Raw genomic sequence first — 24,749 nt, forward strand, 5'->3', positions numbered from 1 at the left:
CCCTCGATAGCCCACTGCCCTTGATTTTGCTCACTTCTCTCCCCTTGATTTGCTCACTACCCCTTCATAGCTCACTGCCCCCTTACTGCCTTTGAAAATAAGCCGTCGAAATCATCTTCCTCTCTTCCCATTTCCATTTCCATTTCTCTTCTTGTATTTCGTTTAATACAAATTATTTTCACACAACTATACTGGTTCGTTACTCTACTAAATTTTTATTTTTTAAGAATAATTATACATTTTATTTTTGTTCTTATATTATTATGCTTTTATAGATTCTATTTTTTTTTCAAAATTTTTTGTAGTTGTTGTTAGATAACAAATAACAAGAAAAAAGGGTGAATGTTGTCACTTTGAATGAAAAAAGAGAACTACCGTCGAATCTGTAAGTTGAACTTATAATATTTGAAAAGTTTAGTTTATTCTTATGATATTTGATTTATTTAGTATTAACTTTGATGTTTATAGTGTTAAAATGTTTAGTTTATTGTTATGTTTAAAAAGTTGATATTTATAGTTTAATACAAAATTATTGTGATAGTTAACAAGTTTAGTATATTTCAAAAGTTTAATATAGTTTGAAAATTTTAGTTAATTCATATGAAAATTATTGTTGTAATGTTTATTGTGATAAGTTGATATTTTCTAGTATTAACTTTGAAGATATAGTTTAAAATAGTTTGAAAAAGTTTAATTTAATTTAATTTTTTTATTTTGTATTAAATTTGAAAAAATAGTTTTAAAAAGTTTACCTCATTTTAATTTGAAAAGTTTAATTTGTTGTTATTTTTAAAAATAGTTATAAAAAGTTTAATTTATTGTTATGTTTAAAAAGTTGATGTTCATAAAACTTAAAAAGTTTATGTTTATAAACTAAAAAATTTAATATACTTTAATATACTTTTTATAAAAAATATAATACAAAAAATTGATGACGAATTTGTATGTAAATTAAAAATATTAAATGTAAATAGGATAGGGGTGGATCCTGATACATCATTTAACCAGTTTGAAGATCCAACTCAATGTATCGATCTTGATCCGGAGTCAGTTGCATCGCCATGTGATAATGAAGATATATCGGCTAACAACCTGTACATAGACTTCAGAACAGAAACGGATGACGAATTTGAAGAGTTGGATTTCGATGGTCATGAACATGAGATGCTTTCAGATACATTCAATGATTTGGATATGAATATGGACGTTGACAATATTCAATTGTATAAAGGGATGATTTGTCAAGACAAGGAAATGCTACGACACGCGGTCAAATGATTTGCAATAAAGTGTCACACACCATATGAGGTTGTTGAATCTACACCGACGATTTGGACAATTCGGTGTAAGAAGTAGAAGGAAGGTTACAAGTGAAGACTTCGTTCAATAAAGAAAAAATCGCATGGCTTGTTCGAGATCACTAAGTATGATGAGCAGCATACATGTTTTTATTCAGAACTAAGTCAAAGTCACGTGCAATTGGATTCATCAATGATTGCATTGGAGTTCTGTGACGCCGTAAGAGAAAAATCATCTATCAGTGTGGCACAACTGCAGTCCGACATGAAATCAAAGTTTGGATATCATGTTCCTTACCATAGGGTATGGGAGGGAAAAAGAAAAACGTTGGCTAAAGTGTTCGGTGATTGGGATGAGTCTTACAAATTGTTGCCCAGGTGGTTATATATGGTTAAGCAGACCAATCCCGGAACACGTGTAAAGTGGAGAGTTAAAGAAACGCTTACTGAAGGCCATGCTATCCTAATTTCTGTATTTTGGGCATTTGGTCCTTGTATAGAAGCTTTTAATAAATGTCGGCCAATAATTCAGATAGATGGTACACACTTGTATGGAAAATATAGAGGAAAACTGTTGATTACTACATCAGTTGACTCGAACGGTCATCTTCTTCCACTTGTGTTTGCCGTTGCTGATGAAGAGTCCGCAGACTCATGGGGATGGTTCCTGAAACACTTGAGAGAAATTGTAACACATGAAGAGGTGTGTTTAATTTCAAATCGACATGGTGGTATAATCGCAGCAGTGAACAACCCAGCAAATGGTTAGACGGGACCGAAATATCACCATCGTTTCTACTTACGACATATCGTCAGCAACTTCAATAAAAAGTATAAATTTAATTCATTAAAAAATTATGTTTATCGTGCCGGGTGTCAGTTTCAAATTCGAAAGTTCAACAAAGCAATTGAAGATATCAAAGGAATAAATCGGAGCTGTCTGAGTTTTTTTGACAACATTAGTTTAGAGCAATGGACTCAAGCACATGATGGAGGATTCAGATATGGGTGGATGACGACAAATCTATCAAAGTGCATAAATGGAGTCCTCAAAGGAGCTCGAATGTTGCCTATAAATGCTCTTGCTCAAATAATATTCTTCAAATGCGTGAACTATTTCGAGAAAAGAAGAGAAGAAATAAGGGATTCATTGGAGTGTCAAGATAAATACACCCGGTAATATTATTTTATATATATATATTTTATTAATAATTTATTTCAAACATATTTTATAATACTAAGTGGAGTAAAAATCCAGGTAGCACACGAGAAAATAAATAAATGGGATGCACGATCTAATAAACATTAAGTACAATCATACGATCGGTATGAAGGTGTGTTTCATGTGAAGACCGGACGTCATAATCTCAATGCCAAAGGAGGAAACATTCAAATATTAAGGCTAAACAGGTCCGAGCGGTACTATTCATGTAACAAATGGCAAGCATTTGGCATTCCATGCTCGCATTTTATGGCCGTTTGCTCACATTTTAACATAAACTACGAAGATTTTATTGAGGACTACTACAAATTGTCAACGTATGCTGAATGTTACTCTCCTCAATTTCAATCTATACCGCATGAAGATTATTGGATCACGCACCCTAATATGCCCGTCTTACATCCTGATCCATCGTTGTTGAGAAAACCTGGTAGACCGAAAAGTTCACATTATCACAAGAGATGGATTGGACAGAACCAGCTACTCGACAACGATGTGGATTTTGTAATCAGTTAGGATATAATCGAAGGAAGTGTTCTTCGTTATTAAGATGGGCTCCAGATAGTTAGGGATTGAAAAATAAATAATTTTTTTTTATTATACATTCATTTTATTGTATATTCAATTTTTTTATTATAATTTATTGTATATTCAATTTTTTTATAATAATTTATTGTATATTCAATTTTTTTATTGTAATCAATAAAGTTTTACATTATTCTTTTAATTGAGAAATAAATACTTCTTTTATCATGTTTATTTAATTAAGTGTAGATACTTTTATTGTATATTCAATTTTTTTATTATAAAGTTGTACATTATTCTTTTAATTAAGAAACAAATATTTTTTTAATTAAGAAATAAATATTTTTTTTCTTTCAGATCATGACTTTAAACCTAGGATCTGTTGATCCCAATGTTTTGTACGACCAGTCCATTCATCGATCATCTGTTGTATGGCGAGATTATGCTACTGGAGAAATATCTTGCAGGCGTCGAGAGGCAGTTCTCTAGCGCACTATCCCGCTCCACCCTTGAATACTACCGCTACTGCGCACATCTGGATTTTATGGGCTTGCCAGATTAGGATTTATCTAGTTGGACTGGCATCTAATCACAGCCTTGGTCGAGAGATGGAAACCCGAGACGCATACATTTCATATGTCTGTTGGAGATTGCACTATCACTTTACAAGACATAGAAGTGTTGTTGGACACCCACACATGTAGTCAGCCAGTATAGATACATGTTTTATCTGCTTCAACCTGATCAGGTACATTACACTGAACCTAATTGATTAGTTTATACACATTTTTATTGTATTTGTCTTTAATATTCTCTAATATAATATTTTGTGTTTCAGGTTATTTGGGAGCCGTACAAAATTATTATGCATACTTTGCCTAATTTTTGTACGAATGGTCAAAACATATGGCGGACGATGAGTCATCTCATATGTTTTCACATTGGTAAGTGGCATCTTTCTGGCAGGGTGATGAGATAATTCGGTTTTTAGCAGGATGTCCCACCGCCTTGTAATACTGAACCCGTACTGCATGATATTAACTTAAAGACTGGAGATTGGTCCGAAAAAGTTGCACATTTGGTAATGCGATGGCACTATCGTGCAAGGTTTATTGCAGTGGGGGTTTCTCTTGAACAGTTTGACACAGATGTCACTCCACGATATATTCATTGGTATAATAATATCACAAGGCGCTACGTCACTCGTTTGGGAGCAGCTGTGGGTCATCTGGTAAATGAATGAATATTATCTAATTATTTTTAATTTAAATTTATTTTAAATATTATCTAATTATTTTATAATTCACAGAGATCGAACAACCATAGACTCCGTGAGGTTGTGAATGATCCGAACCAGGTTCTTGCTATATGTAGTGACAACCAAAGCTATATGGAGGAAATTCATTATATGTACGATATACCTATTATTCCTCCACCAGCTCCTAGACGTAGAGAACTTGTTCGGGATGAGGATGAGTTTGATGAGGTTGCACATAATGTGGAAGAGTTGTCCCTTATGATGCAGACGCAAAGTCAAACTGATTATGTTAGTCCGATGATGTGATGCCAGCATTTGGTTTAGGACATTATGACTCAGAGGCTGGTCCTTCATCTTCATACGTGCATGGACATGGTCGGGGTCGTGGAGAGCATAATGAATATTTATATTATGAAGTGCCTGCAGAGGTACCAGAGCAACGTCAAGAAGAACCCAAGCAACCTCAAGTTCGAAGTTGACGACGACAACCAGCTCGAAATCGACGACGTCCGCCTTGTAGGACACATTGATTTTTGTAATTATTTTTATATAAATGAGATATTTAATTTATATTTTTTTTATTTTTATGAGATATTATTTTTTAAATTTATTCTTTTTAGAGTTTAAATAAAATAATAAAATATTTTTAGAAATTGTTTTTATAAAATAAAAAATTAAAAAAAAGGAAGAAAGAAAGAAGAAGGTGGAATGTGTAATAATTAAAAAAGAAAAAAAAAAAAGAAGGACAATGTCTAGTCGAATTTTGAACCCTCGAGTTATTAAAAAAAAACAACAATATTTTTAATTTTCCGTGTATATATTCACATTTTATACTAAATATAAAATAGCCAAGTAGTTGGGATATATTATATTATATCATATATAGCGTCCTTTTATTTTCTTTCTAAAGTTGTATTAAGGAAAAGGTAGCCTAACGTGGAGCACAACCATTGGTGGAAGACATATGACATTCCAAGTAAGTAGTCGCAAAGTATAGAAACTCATTGATTAGAGCCCTCCAAATTCGAAAAATAGTTTTAAAACATCCATTTTTAGCTTTCATTTCTTCATTTTCATTTTACAGGTCGAAACTCCAAAAATGGCAAATGGCAAAGAGCTTCACAACCAAGAGATTCTAACTTCCATTTTCACCTTCAAATCCAAGAATTGCTCCGGATCCACGTTCATTTTCTAGGGTTACACTATATAATTCCATGTCAATTTCTATTTCAATTCAGCTTCTTGAAAGCCTCCATCTCTGAAGGGATGCTAGCCCTTGAATGCTCATTTGAATCTTCCATGTGCTTTCTTTTCAATCTCTGAATTTCTGTTCCTACCCCTATCTCCACTAATTTGCTTTGTCCTTGTTTCTCTCTATACACGACTTTTCTTCCATGGCGGTTCATAGAGAGATGCTTGTTCTTTTCATTCTTTCCATGCTAGCTTTTAGTATTACTGTTCATGGTCATGGCGGTAATAATACGGGTGTTACTTATGATGCTAGATCGCTTATCATTAATGGTAAAAGAGAGCTTCTATTCTCTGGTTCCATTCATTATCCGAGAAGTACTCCAGAGGTATATGCCGAAGAAACCCTAGGTTTTGTTTGTTAAAAAATTGGGGAGGAATTTATATAAAAACTGTTGAAACGACATCTTAATCTCTAAATTTTAGATTAAAAGGAACTGAGGTAAATGTTGTTTTCGAAATTGGATTGCAGATGTGGCCAGATATTCTAGACAAGGCAAGACGTGGAGGTTTGAATGTGATTCAGACTTATGTTTTTTGGAATATTCATGAGCCTGTCGAAGGCCAGGTAAAGTTGAAGATCTTGGAGTTTGTGATTGATTTATGCGATTCGTGACTTGATTCAACTATATTTTTGTAATATGCAGTTTAATTTCGAAGGAAATTATGATTTAGTGAAATTTATCAAGCTCATTGCTGAAAAAAAGATGTATGTGACTTTAAGGGTTGGACCCTTCATCCAAGCTGAATGGAACCATGGGTATTGATCAAATTTCTGTAATTATTTTTTCTCTCTTTTTTCCACCCCTCCCTCTAATATTTGCTTTTCACCTTCAGAGGACTTCCATATTGGCTCAGAGAAAAACAAAACATTATTTTTCGTTCATATAACTCACAATTCAAGGTAAAATATGACTGTAATCTTTATAGTTTGAATTTGTCTTGGAAATTGGAGTTGGAAGGTAGTACAAGAAAATAAATTATTTTATTTGCAGCATTACATGAAAAAATATGTAACAATGGTCACAGACATGATGAAGGAAAATAAACTTTTTGCTTCTCAAGGAGGACCAATCATTTTAGCTCAGGTTTGTATCTATCTATATATATATATATTCCCCTTTGTTAGTTTATTTGATCTTTTTCTTCTTTTTAAATTTTTTCTAACACAATTTTTCCATCCATGATTCAGATTGAAAATGAATATAACCATGTTCAACTTGCATATGATGAGCTTGGTGTCCAATACGTCCAGTGGGCAGCAAATATGGCAGTTGGATTGGAGGTTGGAGTTCCATGGATCATGTGCAAGCAAAAGGATGCTCCTGATCCAGTTGTAAGTTTGACAATCTCTTTACTGGGGTTCTTGATTGGTGTAGAAAAAAGAAACTGTTATGGGAAGATTAAAGAACAAAGTATTGGAAGTTTTATGATTTCATCCTCGTTCTTGGAATTAAAGAGACCATTTATATGTTCAGATCAATACCTGCAATGGAAGGCACTGCGGAGATACTTTTACAGGACCCAACAAACCCTATAAGCCTGCGCTGTGGACTGAGAATTGGACTGCTCAGTAAGTATATATACCTAGTTTTACTGACATGGAAAATGATGTGAATTAATAAGGAAGGTACTATATACACGTATAAGTACGATCTAAACATCAACTGTTGCCTTACCTGTAATAAAACAGGTACAGAGTATTTGGCGATCCACCTTCACAAAGATCAGCAGAAGATATTGCATTTTCGGTTGCTCGATTCTTCTCCAAGAATGGTAGTTTGGTCAACTATTATATGGTAAGAAATATATAGCTTTTTCCCATGCTTATAAATTTTCTAAGTTAGCAGAATTCTACTTCCATGGCAATCGATGGGACTATTTTACATTTGCAGTACCATGGTGGAACAAACTTCGGTAGAACAAGTGCTGTCTTTACAACAACTAGGTACTATGATGAAGCACCACTCGACGAATTTGGTAAGTAGGTTGCATGTCTATGTACGAGCAATCATTGATCTTAAAGAACGTGTTTGAAAGCTCACTCAAATATCTAAAATTTTGCACTGTTATGATGTGAAAGGCTTGCAAAGGGAACCGAAATGGGGTCATCTAAGAGACGTGCACAAGGCATTGAATTTGTGCAAGAAACCTCTCCTCTGGGGAACTCCTGGAACCCAAGTGATGGGCAAGGGTTTAGAGGTACTATGATCATTTATATACATTCGAATTAATGTTTTAAGTGAAGGCACTTAGCTTATCCTTCAAAACCACCAAGTTATAGCTAATTGATCAACTTGTTGTATCCTGTACAGGCTCGCTTTTATGAGAAGCCAGGAACTAATATTTGTGCTGCTTTCTTGGCCAATAATGACACAAAGAGTGCACAAACTATTACCTTCAGAGGACGGGAATATCTTCTTCCACCTCGATCAATTAGCATACTTCCTGACTGTAAAACTGTTGTCTACAACACTCAGACGGTAAAACTCCCCACTCATGAAAACTTAGTGATGGGAACTTTAATAAAATAGGTTTTGTAGGTTGTTAAATTATAAATGTTGCCACAATTGAGGTTCATGGTTTCTCAAGACTCTAATTGACTCTTTCATAACCATTTGCCAAAAAAAAAAAAAAAAAACACAGATTGTATCACAACACAATGCCAGGAACTTTATCCCATCAAAGGTTGCAAGCAATTTGAAGTGGAAAATGTCGAGTGAACCCATTCCAACTGTTCAGCAAGTACCAGTAAATAACAAGATACCATTAGAGCTCTACTCCTTACTTAAGGACACCACAGATTACGGATGGTATACCACTAGGTAAGATCAACTCTATTTTTTCACAAAATAATAATAATAATAATAATAATAATAGGCTAAATGATATGTTTGAAGTTGTTGTGGATATTTAACATCTTTGCATCAACTGAACAGCATCGAGTTGGACAAAGAAGACGTATCAAAGCGCCCTGATATCCTACCAGTGTTACGTATTGCAAGTCTTGGTCATGCTATACTTGTATTCGTCAATGGTGAATACATCGGTATGTGTTGATTTAAATATGGATACTATATTTCACATAAGTTTCCCCATATAGCATACATCCCAATATTGAAAATATTCACCACTAAATAACATGATGTCTTCTGATTTCTAGGAACGGCACATGGCTCTCACGAAGAGAAAAACTTTGTTTTCCAAAAATCAGTGCCCTTCAGGGCTGGAATTAATAACATTGCCCTACTAGGCATGACAGTGGGACTTCCAGTATGGAGATTACAACCCAGTGCTTGTTATTTCTATTTGATTGTATTTTAGAAAATATAATCACTACTTTCTTTTGTTAATAATACAGGATAGTGGAGCATACATGGAACAAGTGCTTGTTATTTCTATTTGATTGTATTTTAGAAAATATAATCACTACTTTCTTTTGATAATAATACAGGATAGTGGAGCATACATGGAACACAGATTTGCAGGACCTCGATCTATAACAATCCTTGGTTTGAATACTGGAACACTTGATATTTCTAAAAATGGCTGGGGACACCAGGTAATATTATAAGATGCCCCTTCACACCCAACTAATCATATAAATGAAGTTGATTGGAAAAACATACCAGGGACACGTTGTTCGAATTAAATACTCACACTTTTGCAGGTTGGTTTGAATGGAGAAAAAGTTAAAGCTTTCACTCAAGGAGGATCACATCGAGTTGACTGGAGCGAAATCAAGGAAGAAAAAATTTCTCTCACATGGTTCAAGGTAATAAGTAGTTGTATCGACTCTTTTCCCAGTTTTGGCATTAGGGATAAAAAGTACCAACTCTATGAAAACACAATTGATTCAACTAAGCTCATTAATCTTGCAGACATATTTTGATGCTCCAGAAGGAAATGATCCTGTGGCTATTAGAATGAATGGAATGGGGAAGGGACAGATTTGGGTGAATGGTAAAAGCATCGGTCGATATTGGATGTCCTACTTATCCCCTCTAAAAGTGCCAACTCAATCAGAGTAAGAAACCACCTTTCTCCTTTTCCCTAAACTCAATACTCAAAAAAGTTTTGTCCAACAAAATAAATGTTTTCTCAGGTACCACATTCCAAGAACCTTCATAAAGCCATCAAAAAATCTACTAGTAATATTGGAAGAAGAGGATCGCACACCTGAAAAGGTCGAAATAGTACTCGTGAACAGAGACACAATTTGCAGCTTCATTACCCAATATCATCCACCAAATGTCAAGTCTTGGGAAAGGAAAGACAAGCAATTCAGAGCTGTAGTAGATGACCTGAAAACAGGTGCCCACCTCCGGTGTCCCCACGAAAAAAAGATCACCTCCATTGAATTTGCAAGCTACGGTGATCCTTCTGGTGTTTGTGGAAGCTATCAACATGGGAAATGCCACTCATCGTCTCAGGCACAAAAACTCGTTGAACAGGTAAAATAAACTAATACAAATACAAAGCCCTTGTTTCTATTTTATTAACCTTTTCAAATGGGTTTTTTTTTTTTTTTTTTTTTGTAGCATTGTTTGGGTAAAGAAAATTGTTCAGTGCCAATGGATGCATTCAACAACTTCAAGAATGAATGTGATGAGAAGACACTAGCAATACAAGCAAAATGCAGTGCTTAGAATCTGAATGGGCAAGTATTTTCAAAGAAAGAAGGAAGAGATTAAAGAGAGGCTAGTCTACACATTCTTTTTGCTGCTAACATGTTTCAGAAATCACATCCCCATCAGAAATCATATCATTTTCAGGGTTGGGGCTTCTTGAAGCTCAAATTTTTACTTCTTTCTTTCTTTTCATTATTATCTTTTTCCTTCTCCTCTTTTTGTCTCTCCCCACATACACATACACCTTTTCCCCATCCCCTTCGATCATTTATTATTTAAATTCATAATCAATAGAACTTTTTTTTTTTTATACTTCTAAATCTCAACTCGTTGGCGATGTTTAGGGCAATGACTATCCTAAGACACTACAATATTTACTATTTGCTAAAATTTTTACTATTTTACCTTCATCATTTTTTTTATTCACTACAATCTTATTATGACCTAATTATAATAATCTATGACTATAATAACCAACTCACCTTTAGAGTTGGGGCTTCTTGAAGCTCAAAGTTTTTCTTCTTTCTTCTTCTTTTATTTTTCTCCTCTTTTTGTCTCTCCCACATACACACTTATCTTTTCCTTATCCCCTTTGGTCATTTATTATTTAAATTCATAATCAATAAACTTTTTCTTTTTCATTACCTCTTAATAACTCTTTTTTATTTTCATTAATATAATCCCACAATTTCTTGAGCCTTGTTTCATCCTTTATTCTAATTTTTTGTTTTTGCAATTGAAATTAAATTTCCATGTTGACAAGAAAGAGAGTAAACAATGAAGGGAAAAAAATATTGTTTCCATTAATAATCAATATTGCTTTAAATTAAAGAATCCAACATTAATATAGGTAATAGCTAGTAAAAATATTGGTAGAATATACAAAGAGAATATAAAGAAAATATTGTTACAACAATGAAAGCATTACCAGTTGAGATTCATAACTTATTGCACCACTTAAATTGTCCAATTTTTTTTTTTTAAAAAAAATTAACTTCTAGTATTTCTTTTAAAGGTGTCTAATTGATATATATTTGCATAATAAAATCATTTTACAATCAAAATTTATCAATTTCCTTAAATATAAATAAAAATAAATAAATGTTCTTCTTCTTAAATTTTATTTTATTTGGTTCTTGATATTTTAAAATATCAAAAGGAGGGTTAATGTTTGATGTATATATATTCATATTTCATACTAAATATAAAATAGTCAAGTAATTGGGATATTGATGACATGCAGAAATGAATGTCATTTAGGCCTTTTACTTAGAATTATGAAGGTTGTCAGGCAAAATATGCGTAGAAAATGAGCTTGCATCGATTAGCATGATTGAATCTCATCTAACCCGTTATTTTGCATTATTATGCGTTCAATGTTTTATTTTTGTACGCGGAAACCAGACCACCGCATAGGCATGTGGAGAAAACTGCATCACAAGGCCAATGCATCGATCAATGCATGGATGTTGTGGTAATCAGCCGTATGCGTCCATAGCATGGGAGTTGCGCTCGTCTAGCAATTGCGGTCATCGTGTAGAGTTGTGGTATTAAGCGAATGCAGTCATTAAATGATTATGATGCTGACATTTTACCTACCACGCCGTTAGTGGCAGAGGTTTAGAAAGGACTAACACACCGAACGTCAGACTCAGAGCAGTCTAATTAATACTGTCAGCGACCCAAGCTCTATAAATAGAAGCCGATGAGCAGAAATTCAAGTTATCCAAGGTTTTCGCCTGAGGTTCGCCTAGAGCGGATCCTTGTGATCCAGACAAAATGCGTGAGAAGATGCTGAGAGTTCTTCACTTCCTTCATCCATTCCGAGTGACGATCGGAGCCTTCGATCGGAGCTAGATCTCGAGAGAGTCAATTTCTCTGCCCATCCATGGTACCACCGGCAGCCTTGACACACATCTGCTGGAAGCAAGACTTTGCTTCTAGCCGGTCATTTCATTTTCTTTCTTTTCTTATATTGTATTGTATGACATTTTGTGATTAAAGAATTAATACAATTTATTTGTCAAAGCATTTCTCTGTTTTCTTCGACTCATCTCCATCTTCTTTGCTTAGCATCTTTACTTTCAATGCAACACTTAGTGGGATTGCTTGGGTATTGCATACTTAGTCATGTGGATTAGGGATATGAAGCATGTAGCAACCCACCGAGAAGTGTGCGTTCCGTGAGTGTGTGAGTAACCTTATTTTCTTAGTGTGAAGCTGCAACAACGCCTGTCTATAGGCTAACGCATTGCCTGTCTACGAGTAAAGTCAGCAACAACCAACTGCCCGAGAGGGTAAGTGGTTGATCACATTAAGCAATGTATGCATTGTTCACTAGAGATAGGAATAATCATAGGTTAGCCAAGTTCATGCGATTACCTTGTTCTATAAGCGCATCATTCATCATTTAGGCATACTTGAGAGAGTAGTCTAAAACCTAAATCTAAGACTCGAAAGAGCAGATTGGAACGCATAGGCAAGAATGGAGATCTTAGAGATAAGCATTGTTTGCTTCACACATTGTATGCACCCTACAGATTGGATTTGCATACATCTAGGAAATAGGACAAGGGGTCATACGGCAACCATGCTCATGCAGCGAGAGCTAGTGAGCTGGTTATAGAGGTCTAGGCAGGAATAGGCTTCTCGACAATATCGCAGATACAACGTATACGTCCTAGAGTTAGGTTCACGTGTGTGTAGCATGATTGCATGGTTTGCGTTGACTAAGGTTGTCCTTCCGGTCACTATTAATGGTTGCCATGAAAACATCTCCGCATTTTATCTATTTTTCCATTCATTTATTTCATGTCAAGTGTTATCGTATCTCTACCTCTCATGCATATTCTCATTGCGTTGTCTGTTAGATAGAAGTAGGAGTAGGATTAACATAGCAACGCCTCCTGGGATTAACGTAGCAACCCCTCCAACTTTCTTTTATTCAAACCACCGCATGCACATCACCGCATACATATAGCTACAAGTCCCTATGTTCGACCTCGAATTACCCAAGAAACTTGCATTCATGTTATACTTAGCGTGAACGCAAGAAAACTTGTGACAGGACGCATGGTCATCGCATACACTTATTAATGCATATTCATTCCAATGTATGACCATCGACGCATGACTATCAATGCATATCTTAGGAACATGAATCGCATACCGCATCCACGGGATTTTAGTTGTCGAGTAAAATTGACTTCTAATTTCCCGTCATCACATATATAGTCACATTGTTAGTTTAGTTGATCTTTTTTTTTTTAATTTGTCTAACACAATTTTTCCATCCATGATTCATATTGAAAATGAATATAACTATGTTTAACTTGCATATGACGAGCTTGGTGTTCAATACGTCCATTGAGCAACAAATATGGCAGTTGGATTGAGGGTTAGAGTTCCATGGATCATGTGCAAGCAGAAGGATGCTCCTGATCTAGTGGTACGTTTGGCGATCTCTATACTGGGTTCTTGATTAGTGTAGAAAAAAGAAAATAATATGGGAAGATTAAAAAACAAAGTATTGGAAGTTTTATGATTTCATCCTCTTTCTTGGAACTAAAGAGACCACTTATATGTTCAGATCAACACCTATAATGGACGATACTGAGGAGATACTTTTACAGGACCCAACAAATCCTATAAGCTTGTGTTGTGGACTAAGAATTGGACTGTTCAGTAAGTATATATACCTAATTTTACTGACAATTTTTTTTGGGGTGGAAAATGATGTGAATTACAAAGGAAGGTTACTATATACACGCATAAGTACGATATAAACATCAACTATTGTGTAACGACCGGATCCTTACATATTATGGTCCGACCGCTACGACATGCATACTTAGACTTTTCTATCATGAGATGATTTTTGGCAAAAATCTCAAAAGAACATATCTAAGATTTTATTAATTAGGTAGAAAACTATGTAAAAAGTTTATTTTACAAAACTCCAGGATCCATAAAACATTAGCGTAGTGATACAAAAATGCATATGCCTATAATAGTGAGTTTGATGGTTGGCCATTTGAACGACGTCCAGTTCTGCCACCTACGTTGTGTCCTTACCTACAAAGTCTGTAAAAATAGGATGAGTATATAATATACCCAGTAAGTAGTTCGCACATAGGGTAGTGACCAAATGCACAATCACATGCAACATGTCTTGAAACATATGATTGAGACCGAAAACATATAATAACATGTGGTGGTCGGTTATGCTTCTAACGGAAATTTCTCCGCCCTGGTAGGAAGATGAGGACTTAGGCAGAAACTAACCCATCTGATGATTAGCGGGTTATGCAGTCAGTAGGGCCAGAGTCGCATCCAACATCAACCATTAACATAAACGTAAGATTGGACTAGAGGGGTGTAACCATACATACCCTATTAGTCCCTAGCATAAACTTGACATAGAATTGGGTCTAGAGGGGTGCAACCATACATGCCCTGCTAGCCCTAGAAGCATAACATTTATCTAATTAAAATTTAATCTTATGAACAAACATAATGTATGAGGTCCCTTGTCGATAAACGTATTTTAAACATGTAATGCAACATAACAAAAACATAATTATGCAACATATTAAAGGTACACTACCATGAAATACTTAAAGAGAGGGTGAGATAAACTACTTACCTTGACTGCGATCCTAGTTATTCCTTATTATTTCTTAAGGTTTAATCAGTAGAGTTTTCCCTCTTAAATTAGAAGGAAATTTGGGCAGCAATTCCCTTGCGTTTCCTCCTTCTAACTAACAGAATTACTTCACCTTTTTTCACACGATTTTTACTACTGAGTTTTGTTTGAAAATCCATTTAACTTCCAGCCTAAAGCCTCCTATTTATAGCCGTTTCCAGCTCTTCTCTGTGTGACAACTCATCCTACACCTGGCTTCTTTAAAATTACTTAGGTTTAAGAATTTCTCTTAATAAGACACCTAATTTTGGCTAACGTTTGCTCTTACATCATCCACCTTTGTTTGTATTCCATTTTAGGGTTCTCCATGTATAATCTATAAGATCGTGGCCAAATTCAACGCATAATCCACGCTTCTATCTAAATCTCGCTCTCTCCAGCTTTCTCACTGGTTTGGCTCTCGTGACTCTCGCTCTCGCTAGTTTGGATCTCATGGCTCTCGCTCTCGCTCTCTCCCACTGTCTCGCTGAGAACTTGCTCTCTCCACACTCGCTCTCTCCAATTTTCTCTCCAATCTCACTAGTTTTCACGCGTGGGTTGCCTTCACTGCTTGTGGATTCCACTTCCCCTTTTTAACTCTTTCAAATTTTAAGAGTATATGGGCAATAATTCACCTCCAATTCTTCCAATGAGCAGTGCCCAAACAAAAAGTTATTTACCGCCCTTTGTCTCCTGAATTAGCTAACATCCAACTTCTAACGAATCCTCCTTGATTCTGCCCCCTTATTCATTATTTTTGGATAATTAATAAATTTCTTATTTTTTTTCCAATTCTAAATTTCCACTCGATTTTTCTATTAAGTTTATATATTTTTCATTCTTAATTATATATTTTATTTGTTTTCCTGCTTTCTAAATTAGGGTTAGGGTATTACATTTACCACCCCTTTAAATAAAATTTCATCCTGCTTAACATTTGACATTTAATTTTCTGTAGTGTATGCGTACAAATTTAGGTTGTTACATTCTTCCCCCCTCAAGAACTTTCATCCTTGAAAGTTTCTTGGTTCTTAAACAGATAAGGGTATTTGGCTTTCATCTCTTCTTCTCATTCCCATGTAGCTTCTTCTACTTGTTGATTTCTCCAGAGAACCTTCACTAAACTTATTTCCCGATTACGAAGTGACTTCTTTTCTCTTGCTAAGATGTAAACTGGAGTCTCTTCATATTCCAAGTTTTCACTTATTTGTAGATGTTCATAATTTACTACATGTGATGGGTCAAACACGTATTTTCGAAGCATCGATACATGAAAGACATTATGTATTGTAGAAAGGGTGGGTGGTAATGCTAATCGATAAGCTACTTGGCCAATACGTTCTAATATTTCAAAGGGTCCAATAAAACGGAGGCTAAGTTTTCCTTTTCGTCCGAAATGCATAATGCCTTTCATTGGTGCTACCTTTAGAAATACGTGATCTCCTACTTTGAATTCCAACTCTTTTTTACGGTTATCAGCATAACTCTTCTACCTGCTTTGAGATTTTTGCATTCTTTTCCGAATTAGCTTAATTTACTCTGATGTTTGCTGCACCAATTCAGGTCCGTGTAGTGTTCGCTCCCCGACTTCATCCCAGTGTACAGAGGATCTGCATTTCTTTCCGTATAAGGCTTCGAAGGGAGCCATACCAATTGTCGCCTGATAACTATTATTATAAGAAAATTCTATAAGATGTATCCGCGAATCCCATGCTCCAGTAAAATCCAAAGCACATGCCCTCAACATGTCTTCTAGGATTTTATTAATTCGTTCTGTTTGGCCATCAGTTTGTGGATGGAAGATTGTGTTGAAATTTAGTTGTGTGCCCATTGCTTTCTGCAAACTTTTCCAGAACTTGGAGACGAAACGAGGGTCTCGATCTGAAACAATTGATACTGGGATTCCATGTAACCGGATGACCTCTTTTAAGTACATTTGAGCTAGTGCTTCCGTAGTGTGAGTAGTCTTGCATGGTAAGAATTGGGCCGATTTGGTGAGTCGATCTACAATCACCTAAATCATGTTGTGGCCTTTAACAGTTCTCGGGAGTCCTGAGATGAAGTCCATAGAAATATGATCTCATTTCCATTCTGGAACATTTAGAGGCTGGAGGAGTCCTTATGGTCGTTGCCGTAGAGCTTTCATCTGTTGACAAACCAAACATTTACTTACATAGTCGGCTATATCTTTTTTCATGTTACACCACCATTAATGTGCTTTCAAGTCTCGATACATTTTGGTACTCCCAGGATGTATTGAAAAGCATGATTCATGAGCTTCCTTCAATAGTTCTTTCTTGATTTTTTTCATCATCTGGTACACATAGACGTCTATGATGGAGGAGTGTAGAGTCTGGGGCTGTAGAGAATTGACTGGTTTCTCCATTCTCTGACTGCAGTTGTTTGTTTAGGTATTTATCTATTTGTTGTGCATCAATTATTCTTTGCCTTAATGCAGGTCTTGCAATTAACTATGCTATTTGAGTTGTGAAGGTTTCTGGTATTAGTGAGATCTCAGCTCTTTCAAGGTCATCCATTATGTATTTGGAGATGGTACTTAGGGTTGCTGTATGAGCTGACTTTCTGCTAAGAGCATCAACAACAATGTTAGCTTTTCCTAGATGATAAAGGATCTCACAGTCATAGTCTTTGACTAATTCTAACCATCTTCGTTGCCTCATATTTAACTCTTTCTGGGTAAAGAAGTACTTAAGGCTTTTATGATCTGTATAAATTTGGATCTTTTCCCCATATAAGTAATGTCTCCATATCTTTAAGGCAAAGACTACGACAGCTAACTCCAAGTCATGAACGGGATAATTTTGTTCATAAGGTTTTAGTTGTCTTGAAACATATGCTATTACCTTTCCGTGTTGCATCAATACAAAACCAAGCCCCTTCTTTGATGTGTCACTGTACACAGTTAAACCCCCTGATCCGTCAGGTATAGTAAGAATAGGGGTTGTGGTCAACCTTTCTTTTAGTTCCTGGAAGCTTTGCTCACATGCTTGATTCTAGAAAAAATGATTATTCTTCTTGGTGAGGTTAGTTAAAGGTAATGCTATACTTGAGAAATTCTTCACAAATCGTCTATAATATCCTGCTAATCCAAGGACGCTACGCACTTCGCTGAGTGTTGTTGGGCGAGGCCACTTGTTAACTGTTTCAGTCTTAGTAGGATCCACTGAGATTCCTTCTTGCTTTACAATATGCCCTAGGTAGGCGACTTGTCGCATCCAAAACTCACACTTGGAGAATTTGGCATACAAAATTTCATTTCTTAATATGGAAAAGACGTCCCTAAGATGTTTTTCATGTTCTGCCTTAGACTTGGAATAGACCAAAATATCATCTATAAATACGATTACAAAGTTATCAAGATAGTCCTTAAAAATTCTATTCATCAAGTCCATGAAGGCTGTTGGGGCATTCGTTAATCCAAAGGGCATTACAACGAATTCACAATGCCCATATCTTGTTCGAAAAGCAGTCTTGGGTATATCAGACTGCTTGATACGTAGTTGATGATATCTAGATCGTAAGTCTATTTTAGAGAATACTGAGGCTCTTTGTAATTGGTTAAATAGGTCATCAATGCGTGGGAGTGGGTACTTAATCTTTATTGTCAACTTATTCAACTCTCGATAATCTATACATAAACGCATTGATCCATCCTTTTTCTTAAATAAGACAGGTGCTCCCCATGGAGACACGCTAAGGCGTATAAATCCCTTATCTAACAATTCTTGTAATTGTATTTGGAGTTCTTTTAATTCCGCAGGTGCCATTCTATATGGTGCTTTAGATATTGGTTCAGCTCTGGGAATTAGATCTATACAAAATTCTATTTCTCGATTAGGTGGTAAACCTGGTAGCTCTTCTGGGAATACATCTTCAAATTCTCTTATTACAGGAATGGCCTTAATTTCATCCGTTTGGTTTTGTAAATCCACAACACTTGCTAAATATGCCCAAGCCCCATGGTTGAGCAAATGCTTAGTTTTTAAGGCTGAAATTATTCTTGGGGCTGATTATGTATTAGAACTCTTAAACTTAAACTTGGTTCCTGTTGGAAAGGTGAATATGACCTCTTTATTATGGCAATCTATGCTTGCATAGTTTGCTGCTAACCAATCCATACCTAGTATTATGTCAAAATCGCTTATGTCTAGGATGATAAGGGTCACCCCTAGTTTATGTCCTGATACTGACAATTCACAATTTTCTACTACTAAGTGGGCCAACATAGATACTCCGGCAGGAGTAACTACAGATAGAATGTAGCCTAAGGGCTTTGATGTTAATTGAGCATGTTGTGCAAATGTTGTAGAGATGAATGAATGACTAGAGCCCGAATCAAATAAAGTGAAGGCATAATACCCAGGATCGGTAATGTACCTGTAACAACTTCATCTTGATCCTCTGCCTCTTGATGTGTAACAGCAAACACCCGTCCTTTCTGTTGTTGGGTAACCTTGTTACTAGTAGGCTGGGTGGTCTGGGCAGTTGATACTTGGTTGATGAGCATTGGGCAAGCCTTTGCATAGTGACCCGTCTGGCTGCAGTTGAAACACACCCCTAAGTTTCGAAAACATTGCCCCTGATGTTGTTTTCCACAATTTCTGTACTTAGGATATGTGAATGTTTGACTCTTCTGTTGTGACTGTATGCCCTGAGTGCTTTGGGAAATTTTTGCTTGCTGTTGTCAACATTGAAAGCCCTGTTGGGTGAATTTTCTCTTTTGATTTGGCATGAATCCTCGTTCAGAAGTTGAGGTTTTGGCAGCAAGATCTACTTCCATGAGTAAGGTCGACTCGAGGGCAAGGGCATACTCTTTGTGTCGAAAAGCAGTAACAATGCCTCGAATGCCTTCTCTTAATCCCCAAATAAACCTTTCCACCTTCTTCTCTTTTGTGTCCACTAGTCGAGGAACAAAGTGGGACAAACGATCAAATTTCTATTCATACTCTGCCACCGACATGTTTTCTTGACGAAGATTAAGAAATTCCACTTCCTTTTGATATCTCACTATCAAAAGGAAATACTTGTTGTAAAAAACCTGATTGAATTGCTGCCATGGGACTATATCTTTGATTGTTCTTTGTGTGGATTCCCACCAAAACTTTGCATCGCCTCTTAACATGAAGGTGACACAATTTACTTTTTGTTCTTCTAGATGTTCATATGGTGGAAAATAGTTTCTATTTCTGTTATCCAATTCTCTGCTATAATTGGATCCATAGATGATCCATCAAATGTTGAAGGATTGAACTTCCTGAATTCTTGAATGATCTTCGAGTCATTTGTATCGTTGGTTATTGGTATGGTGGACGAGGTTGTGTTTCCATTACTCATATTTTGTATTAGTATTTGTAGTGCCTTTGGTGTAAATAACACGTAAGACGTCTATCCATGTCCTTGATTTTGATCCCTTGTGGATTCACTTCGAGGTCTGCCTCGTCGTGTTGGAGTCCTTTGTGGTGGCATCTGGTACACACATCTTATTTTCATAATAAAGAAGCGATCTAATTTTAAATTATTATTATTATTATTATCATTATTATTTTAACTCATACCTATGTTTACAAAATTATTTACAAAATTATTGTTTGAAAATTTCACTTACCAGCGTATTTGGCATAACTGTGGGCATCACTTAACAAGTCGAACCATCAAACACCACAACTCTTCTAATTAGTAGAGCCTAATTGGCTCAAATGCTCTGATACCAAACTGTAACGACCGGATCCTTACGTATTATGGTCCGACCGCTACGACATGCATACTTAGACTTTTCTATCATGAGATGAGTTTTGGCAAAAATCTCAAAAGAACATATTTAAGATTTTATTAATTAGGTAGAAAACTATGTAAAAAGTTTATTTTACAAAACACCGGGATCCCTAAAACATTAGCGTAGTGATATAAAAATGCATATGCCTATAATAGTGAGTTTGATGGTTGGCCATTTGAGCGATGTCTAGTTCTGCCACATACGCTGTGTCCTTACCTACAAAGTCTGTAAAAATAGGATGAGTTTATAATATACCCAGTAAGTAGTTCTCACAAAGGGTAGTGACCAAATGCACAATCACATGCAACATATCCTAAAAACATATGATTGGGACCGAAAACATATAATAACATGTGGTGGTCGATTATGCTTCTAACGTAAATTTCTCCGCCCTGATAGAAAGATGAGGACTTAGGCGGAAACTAACCCATTTGATGATTAGCGGGTTATGCAGTCAGTAGGGCCAGAGTCGCATCCAACATTAACCATTAATATAAACGTAAGATTGGACTAGAGGGGTGCAACCGTACATACCCTGTTAGTCCCTAGCATAAACTTGACATAGAATTGGGTCTAGAGGGGTGCAACCATACATGCCCTGCTAGCCCTAGAAGCATAACCTTTATCTAATTAAAATTTAATCTTATGAACAAACATAATGCATGAGGTCCCTTGTCGATAAACGTATTTTAAACATCTAATTCAACATAACAATAACATAATTATGCAACATATTAAAGGTACACTACCATGAAACACTTAAAAAGAGGGTCAGATAAACTACTTACCTTGACTGCGATCTTAGTTATTCCTTATTATTTCTTATGGTTTAATCAGTAGAGCTTTTCCTCTTAAATTATAAGGAAATTTGGGTAGCACTTCCCTTGCGTTTCCTCCTTCTAACTAACAGAATTACTTCACCCTTTTCACACGATTTTTACTATTGAGTTTTGTTTGAGAATCCGTTTAACTTCCAGCCTAAAGCCTCCTATTTATAGTCGTTTCCAACTCTCCTATGTGTGACAACTCATCCTATACCTGGCTTCTTTAAAATTACTTAGGTTTAAGAATTTCTCTTAATAAGACACCTAATTTTGGCTAACGTTTGCCCTTACGTCATCCATCTTTATTTGTACTCCATTTTAGGGTTCTCAATGTATAATCTATAAGATCGTGGCCAAATTCAACGCATAATCCACGCTTCTATCCAAATCTCGCTCTTTCTGTTCTCAGAATCTTGCTCTCTCCAGCTTTCTCGCTGGTTTGGCTCTCGTGACTCTCGCTCTCGCTCTCGCTGGTTTGGCTCTTGTGGCTCTCACTCTTTCCCACTTTCTCACTGAGAATCTTGTTCTCTCCAATTTCCTCTCCAATCTCGCTAGTTTTCACGCGTGGGTTGCCTTCACTACTTGTGGATTCCACTTCCCCTTTTTAACTCTTTCAAATTTGAAGAGTATATGGGCAATTAATTCACCTCCAATTCTTCCAATGAGCAGTACCCAAACAAAAAATTATTTACTGCCCTTTGTCTCTTGAATTAGCTAACATCCAACTTCTAACGAATCCTCCTTGATTCTGCCCCCTTATTCATTATTTTTGGATAATTAATAAATTTCTTATTTTTTTTCCAATTCTAAATTTCCACTCGATTTTTCTATTAAGTTTATATATTTTTCATTCTTAATTATATATTTTATTTGTTTTCCTGCTTTCTAAATTAGGGTTAGGGTATTACATTTACCACCCCTTTAAATAAAATTTCATTCTGCTTAACATTTGACATTTAATTTTCTGTAGTGTATGCGTACAAATTTAGGTTGTTACATGTTGCCTGTCAAAAAATAGGTACAGAGTATTTGGAGATCCACCTTCACGAAGATCAACAGAAGATATTGCCTTTTCAGTCACCTGATTCTTCTCCAAGAATGGTAGTTTAGTAAACTATTATATGGTAAGAAATATATGGCTTTTCCCATGCCTATAAATTTTCTAAGTTAGCAGAATTCTACTTCCATGGCAACCAATGGGACTATTTTACGTTTGCAATACCATAGTGGACCAAACTTCGGTAGAATAAGTGTTTTCTTTACAACAACGAGGTACTATGATGAAGCACCACTCGATGAATATGGTAAGTGGGTTGCATGTCTAAGTACGATCAATCATTGACCTTGAAGAACGTGCTTGAAAGCGCACTCAATTGTCTAAAATTTTGCACTGTTATGATGTGAAAGGCTTACAAAGGGAACCGAAATGGGGTCATTTCAAGGACGTGCACAAGGCATTGAATCTGTGCAAGAAACCTCTCCTTTGGGGAACTCCTGAAACCCAAGTGATGGGCAAGGGTTTAGAGGTACAATGATCATTTTTATACATTCGATGTAATGTTTTATGTGAAGGCACTTGGCTGATCCTTCAAAACCACCAAGTTATGGCCAATTGATCAACTTCTTGTACCATGTATAGGCTCGTTTTTATGAGAAGCCAGGAACTAATATTTGTGCAACTTTCTTGGCCAATAATGACACAAAGAGTGCACAAACTATTACCTTCAGAGGACGGAAATATCTTCTTCCACCTCGATCAATTAGCATACTTTCTGACTCTAACACTGTTATCTAAAATACTAAGACGGTAAAACTCCTGTCTCATGAAAACTTAGTGATGGAAAGTTTAATAAAATAGGTTATGTAGGCTGTTAAAGTATAAATCTTACCGCAATTCAGGTTCATGGTTTCTCGAGACTCTAATTGACTCTTCCATAACCATTTGCCAAAAAAAAAAAATACAAATTGTATCACAACACAATGATTTTGGACAAATAATCACTACTTTCTTTTATCAATAATACAGGATAGTGAAGCATACATGGAACACAGATTTGCAGGGCCTCGATATATAACAATCCTTGGTTTAAATACCGGAACACTTGATATTTCAAAAAATTGTTAGGGACACCAGGTAATATTACAAGCAATCCCTTCACACCCAACTAATCAAGTAAATGAAGTTGATTGGCAAAACATACAAGTCATAGGTTGTCCGACTTAAATACTCACACTCTTGCAGGTTGGTCTGAATGGAGAAAAAGTTAAAGCTTTCACTCAAGGAGGATCACATCGAGTCGACTGGAGCAAAATCAATGAAGAAAAAACTGCTCTCACATGGTTCAAGGTAATGATAATAAGCAGTTTTGTCGACTCTTTTCCCAGTTTTGGCATTGGAGATAAAATGTACCAACTCCATGAAGATACTATGATTCAACTAAACTCACTCATTAATCTTGCTGACATATTTTGATGCTCCAGAAGCAAATGGTCTTGTGGTTATTAGAATGAATGGAATGGGGAAGGGATAGATTTGGGTGAATGGTAAAAGCATCGGTCAGTATTGGATGTCCTACTTATCCCCACTAAAAATGGCAACTCAATCAGAGTAAACAAACACCCTTCTCCTTTTCCCTACTCATTAACATCTCTTTAAACTCAATACTAAAAAAAGTTTTGTCCAAGAAAACAAATGTTGCTCTTTCTTAGGTACCACATTCCTAGAACCTTCATAAAGCCGTCAGAAAATCTACTGGTAATATTGGAAGAAGAGGATCACACATCTGAAAAGGTTGAAATAGTACTCGTGAACAGAAACACAATTTACAGCTTCATTACCAAATATCATCCACCAAATGTCAAGTCTTGGGAAAGGAAACACAGGCAATTCAGAGCTGTAGTAGATGATTTGACAACAGGTGCCCACCTCCAGTGTCCCGACGAAAAAAAGATCGCCTCCATTGAATTTGTTAGCTACGGTGATCCTTCTGATGTTTATGGAAACTATCAACATGGGAAATGCCACTCATCGTCCGAGACACAAAACTTGTCGAACAGGTAAAAGAAACTAATACAAATACAAACCCCTTGTTTCTGTTTGATTATCCTTTTCAAATGGTTTTTTTTTTTTTTTTTTTTTTTGCAGCATTGTATGTGTAATAAGAACTTTTCAGTGCCAATGGATACATTCAACAACTTCAAGAATGAATGTGATGAGAAGACACTAGCAATACAAGCAAAATTCAGTGCTTAGAATCTGAATGGG

The 24,749-nt window shown here is 35.8% G+C and overlaps 1 protein-coding gene and 2 pseudogenes across 1 annotated transcript; 2 read left to right on the forward strand and 1 right to left on the reverse strand.

Moving 5' to 3' along the window:
- Positions 1-5,384: 5,384 nt before the first annotated feature.
- On the forward strand, positions 5,385-10,470 carry LOC120078379 (beta-galactosidase 13-like). The gene is made up of 19 exons (XM_039032645.2): positions 5,385-5,880; positions 6,024-6,119; positions 6,199-6,311; positions 6,389-6,455; positions 6,547-6,639; positions 6,744-6,887; positions 7,030-7,124; positions 7,245-7,350; positions 7,447-7,531; positions 7,635-7,753; positions 7,867-8,034; positions 8,198-8,376; positions 8,491-8,600; positions 8,715-8,824; positions 9,006-9,113; positions 9,222-9,326; positions 9,433-9,578; positions 9,657-10,005; positions 10,093-10,470. The coding sequence occupies exons 1-19, from the start codon at positions 5,698-5,700 to the stop codon at positions 10,198-10,200; spliced, it is 2,484 nt and encodes an 827-aa protein (XP_038888573.1). The 5' UTR covers positions 5,385-5,697; the 3' UTR covers positions 10,201-10,470.
- Positions 10,471-13,477: 3,007 nt separating this feature from the next.
- On the forward strand, positions 13,478-24,737 carry LOC120077409 (beta-galactosidase 11-like; annotated as a pseudogene).
- On the reverse strand, positions 15,864-16,379 carry LOC150036308 (uncharacterized; annotated as a pseudogene).
- Positions 24,738-24,749: the final 12 nt, after the last annotated feature.

The sequence above is a fragment of the Benincasa hispida genome, chromosome 5, assembly GCF_027475165.1.
Source record: "Benincasa hispida cultivar pf3 chromosome 5, pf3_genome.v1.1, whole genome shotgun sequence".
Lineage (NCBI taxonomy): Eukaryota > Viridiplantae > Streptophyta > Magnoliopsida > Cucurbitales > Cucurbitaceae > Benincasa > Benincasa hispida.